The following is a 9,668-nucleotide window of genomic DNA, read 5'->3' as shown; positions in this document are numbered from 1 at the left end:
TGATAGAGGAGATGGCATCAGTGGGCAATGGGGAGGCAGCATTGGCAGAGATGTTGGGTGGAGGGATGTGAAGAGACCCCAAGGCATCAGCTAAGGTGGTGGAGGGAGGAGAGATGGTGTGTGAGGACACTGGGTGAGAGTAAGAAGCAGAGGTGGTGTATAATCTATTAAAGAACAAGTTAAGTTCATTAGCAAACTTTGAGTCTCCTTCCACAGCAGTGTGTGACTTCTTTTAGCCAGTCATTATTTTCATCCCATTCCACACCTCTTTGATATTATTCTTTCTCAACTTGTGCTCTACTCTGTCTCTATAGAGCTGCTTTGCCTCCCTCAACTTCCACTTGAGTTCCTTCTGCGCGGCTCGGAGTTCCTCCTTGTCTCTTGACATGAACGCCCTCTTCTTCTTGTTGAGGAGGCCTTTAATGTCCTTATTTATCCATGGCTTATTATTGGATTTATTAGGCCCGAGCGCACTGACAGTGCAGGCAAGGGCCTATTGTAATCGCTCAGTGAGCCAGGAGTACAAAACTGCAAGGGGTCCCCTCACATAGCATGGACGACTTACCCACACCCCACCATGACGTGGGACTGCGCGAGACCTTTCAGAAAATATATATATTATGATTGACAGGTGGCCGTGGGCCTGGAAATCGTTAGGAATATTCTTCTTCTTATTATTATTATTGTTCTTTTTCTGCGAAAAAAACCCTTAATTTGACCCCCTGAACATATTCGAAAACTCACGAAAATTTGTACCCAAGTCAGAATCGTGAAAAAAATTTGTTTTTTAAAGGTTTCACACACAACCTCAAAACAATGGCTCTACAGCGCCCCCGAGGAAAGCCTTCTTTCTCCTGTAGTTTTTGTTCTCTCTCTCCTTGTCCTTGCTCTCTCTCTCTCTCTCTCTCTCTCTCTCTCTCTCTCTCTCTGTACCTTCTGCAGGTTTCCCTGGTCCTGACAGTTTTTCTTTCTCCTTACTCAGCTTCTCTTCTAACTTCTCCAACTGATTTTTTACTCAAAGAACCGCCTTCTGAAAACCCATGGTTTTTTACCCAAATATCCTTATAAATATCTTTGCAACAGGGTGCAACCCTGTAGCTAATAGTTTCCACCAATAGGACAAACACCCTGACAAATATCTTATGATTTAATTTTACTTTCAAACTTCAAAGTTCTCTTCATGGCTCACCTGATAAAATTACTTCCTTTTTGAGTTCGAGGATCTGGCAGTGACAATAAGGGCAGACGCACAGTCCACTGTCTCCACACTGTTTGTCAATGGAGTTTTGAGGCTGAAGATTGACTACCTCAGGGCTGTAGTTGCGCCTGTCACTGTCACCTTGATGACCAACTAACAGATCCAACTTCTAACACCACGATTTTTGTGGCAAAACTATTATTATTCTAGGTGAGCAAAAAAGAGAATCGCCGACAGAACTGTCTTTTGAGTTTTATTTTCTTGCAAGAAAAGAAGCAGCACAAAAGTACACAGACACTTCACTATATCCCCAGCTGCTCAGCCTCTAAGCTGAGCTAAGGGGCTTCCATTTATACGCAGATACAAACAACTTTGTTTACTTTGCTATTCTACTACAAAGATTATTCACTAATATGGTTATATCCCAAAAGTTACAATATTACTTGTCAGTTAGTTCTCTGTGCTGGGCGTGCCTTGCACATTGTTCCATTCTCACACCCAGTATTCACACCCATGTCACATAACTGAGGAGCATAGCTGTAAATACAAGTAAATATCTTAGGTAAAATAAGTTTTCCATTACATGGGGCCAGTAACTGCACATCAACAATATACAGCTCCAGGATCAGGGATACCTGCAGAAGGTATGGAGAGAGCAAATGTGAGATTTTTTAAGGAATCAAATGATCATGAACGCCAATAGAAATTGATGTATTAAAATAGTCTGCATACCATGTCTCTCTGAGTTCCAGTTGCCTGTTTTGGATTTGTTATTTGTCATGTCCAAATTTTTCCATGAGCCCTTGTATTTTTGTTGTCTCTGTGTTTTTTACAAGGATCACACAGTATTTTTGAATGTCAGCAGACAGCAATTTATTCAGAGTGGGAATACTACATGTAGCAACAAGAAACCTTACACAGACAGCCCAGTCTATAACAGCTGGGTGGGGCAGCCACAGTGGTATGCTACAAAAACCAGGTGAACTGGTTGTCACACGTAGAGTAGTTGACTTGTTTCATGCGGTAATTTTATACACACATTTCATACACATTAGCTGTTCCAGGTTTTGTTTAACGAAAGTATGATGTTTTGAACAAAGTCTTAAACTTGCCTTCCTGTCTTTCTGGAAAGTACTTGCATCAGGCTCCGCTTGACAAACAACTGTGAGGTCATTGATGTGGATAAGACAGAAAGACAGACAAAGATCAACTGCATTTTGATTGGTAGGAGTTTACTCATTTCTTATTATTGATGATGACTGTACCTAGGCATATCTGCATTCAATATGTATTTTGGTGATTTGGATATCTTTTAAAAGCTTGGAATTTAATGTTATTGTTGTGCTCTTGTCTGTCCATATAACGACTTGGGGTCATTCATTCTGTGACAATGAATCGTGCCATCAAAAGACATGTTCCAAGGCAGGAGGAATAAGGGACATAGATGTCTATCAGACTGACACTCTTGACTATTAGGAAGCTTGCAGTGTAAATTAAAGCCAATTTTAGACCAGAATTAAATCATGGAAAGGAAGTATGGCGAGCACCTCTGGTATTGCAAGCCCTGACATGTTACCATCTAATATTGCACTCTTAACATGGGATGTCCATCAAATATACAGAATTAATAACAGTGTGCCACATTTCACAAACTTTAGACACAGGAAGGACTGACTGCTAGCTTGCCAGAGAGTGGTGCTATATCAGTCTGCCCTGTTGCTTATGTGTATATCATCATAGTCATTATTCTCAATAACCAGTGAAGTCTGATGCTTGTCAAGCAAAACATGATGCATTTATGACACATTTCCTCTATATTTGGAGGGACTTAGTTGCTTCCCTAAATCTTCCCTAAATAAAATGTCCTTATTTTTCCATGAGCCCTTGTATTTTTGTTGTCTCTGTGTTTTTTACAAGGATCACACAGTATTTCTGAATGTCAGCAGACAGCAATTTATTCAGAGTGAGAATACTACATGTAGCAACAAGAAACCTTACGCAGACAGCCCAGTCTATAACAGCTGGGTGGGGCAGCCACAGTGGTATGCTACAAAAACCAGGTGAACTGGTTGTCACACGTAGAGTAGTTGACTTGTTTCATGCGGTAATTTTATACACACATTTCATACACATTAGCTGTTCCAGGTTTTGTTTAACGAAAGTATGATGTTTTGAACAAAGTCTTAAACTTGCCTTCCTGTCTTTCTGGAAAGTACTTGCATCAGGCTCCGCTTGACAAACAACTGTGAGGTCATTGATGTGGATAAGACAGAAAGACAGACAAAGATCAACTGCATTTTGATTGGTAGGAGTTTACTCATTTCTTATTATTGATGATGACTGTACCTAGGCATATCTGCATTCAATATGTATTTTGGTGATTTGGATATCTTTTAAAAGCTCGGATTTAATGTTATTGTTGTGCTCTTGTCTGTCCATATAACGACTTGGGGTCCGAACAAGTCGCCCCCTTTTTGTCTTTGTCTCCTCTTTTCCACGGCGATCTGGATCACTGTTAGAATCCGTTGTAAGAAAGGTCTGAGGCTCTTTTGGCGAGGAGTTGTCAGAGGGATTTGACGTTTCTGCCGCAGTGACGACAGGTACCTGGACAGTTTCTGGAACCGTCGAGCCTTCCTCAGTGCTGGTGTATTTCCGCCGCAGTCGCTGCATCCAGGTAGGAATGTGATTACTCAGATAGGGTTGTAAACGATCATAATGCAGTACTTTCTCACTTCGTCTGTCTTTGACTCGGTAGAGCACTGGTCCCAGGCATTCTGTGACAATGAATGGCCCCTGCCATGGAGCTTGAAGTTTTGAACCGAACCCCTTTATCCCACTTCTGACACCACTTGTTGTGCTCTGATCTGTATTGTTATTTATCAGTGTCCATGGAGGCGTGAGGAGAAGCACACAAAAAAGATGTATTGTTGCAGGAACTTTACTTTGTAAAGCTTCAAAACAGTGGGGTTTATGCTCTTGCCCAGTGCTGATGGGTTTGACTAGATTATTTTTCTGGTTTTCTGATGGATTTAATCTTTACTTCTTGCACTTGTTGCACTTCACGGTCAAATCCATTGTCAAACTATACAAATGAACAAAATACACAAATTAACAAAAATACAAATAAGCACAAATTCGTTTGACATAGACTGTAAACTGAATATACATATATACAATGAAAAGAAAGATAAATAAACATACCTTGCTGGCTGCACATAAAGAGGGAATAAGTTCACTTTGTAAAGAAACCCAAAAATCTTACAAATAGCTGCTTCTTCACTTGCTGTGACTTAACTTCACTTGAGCACCTTTTTTCCCTTTAGCTTATTCACTCGTTTCACATGGTTCTTAGCAACAGCATAACAAAAAAATAGTCAGTGTGCAACATAGCGCAGCGGAACATAATAATAGTTCCTACTGGTGATAATACAAACAATACACTCAACATACGAGAACAAAATAAAACAAACAATATACTTAAACCAAATTTCTCAAATGATGACATAATGTTTATGGCAGCTAATGTTCAGAGGCCTCACTATACAACTTAATGAAATATGGAAAATACAATTACAGTAGATGTATGTTTACATAAAAACTACAGTGCATATCCACAAGAAATATTTCACTCAATAGAAATACATTGTAAGATATTTAAAAAATGTAATTTGTTTGCAGTCCGCACAGCGCGTAAGTTATCTAATGCAATTTTCTTTTTTTTTTTTCAGTTGTTGGTGTGAACTGACATTGCCATGGCTGACCACAGTCAAATGAAGGTAAATTTTAATTAACTCATTTAGAGTGTTTGTAAGTTCTTTTTATTTCACAAATATGCTCTATATTACACAAGTCCAAGTGCAGACTCCCTGTGGTGACCAGCACTGTCAGGTCACAGAGACAGTGTCCCAGTCCCAGTCCCAGGAACTCAGAGCCTTCTTGCTATGAGGTGATAGATCAAGATGTGTGACATTAGTAATATATCTAACAGACTAATTGAGGGTACCTTCATACAGCCCAGTGAACCTGTAACTAATACAAAGTTAAAAGTTTAGATTGTGAACTTTTTATGTCTGTATTTACAGCACACTGCAGGACATTATTGTCAGGTTTGTTTCACTGCACCATGGGTTTGATTAAATGCAAGTCATTGATTTCATTTAAATGTTATGGTGATGTCATATTAGGACGCATCATGGTGGTGTAGTGATCCCTTCACAGCAAGAAGGCTCCAGGTTCGAACTTCATTCAACCTGGTTTGCATATTCTCTCTGTGTCTGTGGGGTTTTTCCGAGTACTCCAGCTTCCTCACACAGTCCAAAGACATATACTTTGGGGTTAAGCTAACTTGTGACTAAATTGCCTGTATGGCCTGTGATAGGCTGGTGATCTGTCCATCCAGTGTCAGCTGGGATTGGCTCCCTTAATAGGAGTAAACTGTATAAATAATGTATGGATGTTAGGAAGGCATTGGTTCACAGCTAACAGCTCGGAATCCGTATAATAGCTTTTATTTCCATACACGGAAATGCATTGGAACACTGCATATTCAAATCATCTCAAATCAAAACATTAAAAATATCAAATCCCTTCTACAAATGTTTTAAAATTTCATTCTGAAGTTTGGTAGGCCACTTCTAAAATACAACCTAGGTTGGTTTAACATCAGTTAAATACATAGGCAGTAATTTGAGCTGAAAATGTGAAGTAAATAAAATTAAACCTTTTGTTTCAGAATGAAGAGGCAAAACTGTCATCCACCACAAATATAAATGACAGAGCTAATGTCAGAAATGATCAATTAAGGAAAGATCATTCCACAAGCTCTGAAAACCAGCGTGGAAGACTATGCAAACCTTATCCCTTCAATAGGTACCACGATACATATAGATACATAGAGAGCAGCATTCTTGATACTATAGAATCAGGTCCCTCAAACCTGATAGAACCCTGCCATGAGTATAAAGCTTTCATCAATACAACAGATGAAAATAAAATGATCAAGTTCATTTTTGAGGTTATTCGCTTTGCAGCTGCCTGCATGAACAGCCGCACCAATGGTACCATACACTTTGGAATAGGGGACATGCCAGACTTCACTCATGGTCAAGTGTTGGGAGTGGTTGTTGAGGACAAAGAAGCTTATGCAAATGAACTGAAATCTGCCATTGAGCGTTGCTTTGAATATAAACACAAAGACACTGCTCAAATGTGCATCAAACCCCCTCGATTTGTTGAGGTTCTGTACAAGGATATGACATCATCTGACAAATGTGTGATAGAAGTCGATATAGTTCCTGACTCTACGATCTGTGAAGAAAACATCTACCACACTTTCAACAGTGGCAAAACAAAAGCAAAGAAAAAAGAAAAACAATTCTATGTCAGAGATGGTGGTAGCAGTAAAGATCTCTATCCAGACGCTACATCTGGCAAAGATGTGGAGAAGAATTACCAGAAATTCATTGACAGTGTGGCACATCTTTCACAACGCCGAAAAACAGAAGAAGAGAAGCATCTCAGTTTAATAAAAAGCAGTACACAAGCCAGCTATGTCAGCCATCACAAACTTCGTGAGATAATAACTGGTGGGACTCTTACTTTAGATAAGTCAAACTTTGAGCGGTATGTGATAGTAACTAATAAATCACATGTGAGGCAGTTTGAATCACTTGGTTTTCTTGTAGAGCTCAACCCAACAGCTGTTTTGGACTTTCACCCAGAATCAGCTAAAGATGGATTACTGTATCACTTTAAACAACAGTGTACAGTAAATGTCCATTCACCAGCACAGTATAAAATCACAGAGGCAGTTGAGGACATTGCAAACAAGTTGAAATTAACTCGAAGCACCAGCTGGGTATTGTGCAATAGTGGTATTGAAGATGAGGCACCATCAGACATAGGCCAGTGGTTGATGGACAAAGGAGCCTCGGTTCAAGATGTAATTTCTTTCTTGTGTCGGAAAGATGTGCTTCCAAACAAGAGATTCCTTGTCATTTTCTTACTTTTATCAACAGTGAGTGAAACAACTGATCCTCTTCTTGAGGCTTTCAATCAGTTTCATAAAGAACTTGGTGGCACAGATCAAATCCTTTGTATATGTGACAATGAAAGATGTTTTACCTCCTGGAAGGACCTAATAGAGGTTCAGTATAAAATAGACATCTCTGGTAGGTGCATATATAAGCTCAGTTTGGCTGCCATTAATGGCACTATCCTAAGTCTTTTCTCAAAATGCCACAGATCCAAGCGTTTCCTGCCCCACAGTGTCCTTTTAAAAACAGACTTTGAGAGTAGCTTGAATACACTAGATGTCCTGTGCATGAACCAGTGTGAGGGAGGAAATGAAGACAAAATTTTAATAGAAGAGAATTTCTACAATGGAGGAAAACCATCATGGTGCAATTTCTATTGTTTAGAAAGCCGTGAACCCACAACATACATCACACGAGACAAGTTAGACCTTATTAAAACCATTATACCAGATTTGTTGTGCCAGAGAAAACCCTGTGTATTGTTCAACCTCCTGCATGCACCAGGATGTGGTGGGACAACTTTGGCCATGCATGTTTTATGGGCTCTTCGGGACAGATTTCGTTGTGCTGTCCTTAAAGACAGCAATGCTGACTTTGCTGAAGTAGCTAATCAAGTGGTTCAGTTTTTAATGCATGACCAGAAGGACCAATCATCATGGGTTCCTATTTTACTCATGATAGATGATTTTAATAATATGGAAAAAGTATCTGAATTACAGCAGCTCATTGAACATAAATGCACAGAGAATAACATTAAGTCTACACAGATAGTTCTCCTGAACTGTATGAGAGCAGAGCCCTTTCACCCCAGTGAAGAAAATCGTACATTCCTTGGAAATGATCTCTCTTATAAAGAGCAGAAACACCTTACACAAATACCAAATTGTGAGACGTTCTATAGTTTTATGATGACAAAACCACAATTAAAGCCAGAGTACATTAACAGTGTAGTCCACAACACCCTGAAAAGCTTTGACATAAATCAGAAATATTCGCAACTTTTGGCTGTTTTAACACTTGTAAATGTGTACAATGCAGATTTTTATCTGCCTGTCAATCTGTGTAAGACATTTATCAGTCTGGAACCAAAACCTCTCTGTGGAACAGACAAAGTTGAAGAACTATTCGGGAAATTTTCTAATTTAATAAACATTAAGGATGAGGGAGAAGACAAGGCTGTAAAAATGATCCATCCAAAAATTGCACAATGTTGTTTCAAGGACATAACTCAAAAAACGACAAAAGCTGATGTAACCAAGTTACTAAAATTGGCAAAATTGAAAATGGCCTCTTTCCTTCCCCCTGGCCTCCAGGAAACTATAAAAAAAACACCCTTACAGCCTACAAAGCCTTTTTACTCCGCAGAATAAGAGAACAAAGATTCAATTGATGAGTTTGTAAAATCAATATTATAAAGATTTGGAGGATAAATGAAGGGTGCATCCATCAGGCGAGTTACAGTATCTTCACCTTTAGTTTTCAACATCTAGAATGTTGATTTAATTAGCTTGAAATTATATTTGTCACTATATATTGTTTTTAGTTCCTCCTTCTCTGAATTCAAGAGCAGGATTTAGTCGCAGTGTGTGGTGTGGTCAGCTCACATGGTCTGAAGTCTTCCCAGCTTAGAATAGTTGAGTGGCCAGCTGGACTGTTTCAGTCCTTCCTTCAGTCACTCCTTTATTTTTTTAGTTTTTTATTTTCGGAGCAAATCCTGGGTGGGGGTAGGCATTTTCAGCGCGTCAGGTGCTGGAGTTCAGCCTTTAAAGTCGCCTCGAGCCCGGCACGCTCCAGAAGATAGACAGGGGAGTTTCATCTAGGCAGGTGCTGGGTAAGATTGTTTGATTTGTTTTGAGCTGGTGAACAGTTTCACTGCAGCAGGGCCTCCGCTTGTCTTTCCGCAATTCGTGTGCATAATTGGTTGCGCTGTCAGCTGTCAGCTCAGTTTGTTCCGTTTTCCATGAAGTCCTCTCCTGGTTCTAGGCTGCACACAAGGTTAAGAGTCTCACTTCGAACATTTAGAGCGAATTACCAACACGCAGAATATTTGGATTATGTTGCTTCGGTGCAAATCATTCGGTATTGTTAAATAAATAAATAAATAAATTTTAATTTTGAATTCAATTCTAGTTGTCCTGTTTCTGTATGCTCTCCTGTTTTCTCCGCATATTTCAGTCTTTCCTGCTCCGTGCGATTCGCTTCTCTCTCTACTCCTTACCCCCTTCTTGAATCCGATAGGTTGCAATGCTCGTCTCGACATCCACCTGTTTATATTAGCCAATAGCACAATGATGTGAAAGTCATTTGTTCACTCATTCACTGAAAACAATACACTGATTTAAATTTTCTAAGACACTTTGCAGGAAGGTGTATCTGAGCATGAATAGTCGTGATTTACCTGAGAAGACAAAGACCTGCATAATGAGCCTTTCAGT

The 9,668-nt window shown here is 39.6% G+C and overlaps 1 protein-coding gene across 3 annotated transcripts; it reads left to right on the top strand.

The window, feature by feature from the left end:
• The first annotated feature begins 1,704 nt into the window (after positions 1-1,704).
• Positions 1,705-9,357, top strand: LOC113123847 (sterile alpha motif domain-containing protein 9-like). 3 transcript variants are annotated; one of them, XM_026296172.2, is made up of 5 exons: positions 1,705-1,842; positions 2,331-2,422; positions 3,412-3,872; positions 4,927-4,974; positions 5,931-9,357. In XM_026296172.2, exons 4-5 carry the CDS (start codon positions 4,951-4,953, stop codon positions 8,601-8,603), a joined length of 2,697 nt encoding a protein of 898 aa, XP_026151957.1. In that variant the 5' UTR covers positions 1,705-1,842; positions 2,331-2,422; positions 3,412-3,872; positions 4,927-4,950; the 3' UTR covers positions 8,604-9,357. The 3 variants fall into 3 exon arrangements, with proteins under 3 accessions (XP_026151957.1, XP_026151956.1, XP_026151958.1); XM_026296171.1 differs by lacking the exon at positions 1,705-1,842 and adding an exon at positions 2,187-2,221; XM_026296173.2 differs by lacking the exons at positions 1,705-1,842; positions 2,331-2,422 and adding an exon at positions 3,243-3,302.
• Positions 9,358-9,668: the final 311 nt, after the last annotated feature.

Source organism: Mastacembelus armatus, chromosome 21 (genome assembly GCF_900324485.2).
Source record: "Mastacembelus armatus chromosome 21, fMasArm1.2, whole genome shotgun sequence".
Taxonomy (NCBI): Eukaryota; Metazoa; Chordata; class Actinopteri; order Synbranchiformes; family Mastacembelidae; genus Mastacembelus; species Mastacembelus armatus.
Note: the sequence above shows the minus strand (reverse complement) of the source record. Positions and strands in the feature narration are given on the sequence as shown.

Coding starts and splice junctions, on each gene's coding strand:
- LOC113123847 (XM_026296172.2), top strand. CDS start 4,951: ATGGCTGACCACAGTCAAATGAAG. Junction 4,975..5,930: donor CTGACCACAGTCAAATGAAG/GTAAATTTTAAT, acceptor CTTTTGTTTCAG/AATGAAGAGGCAAAACTGTC.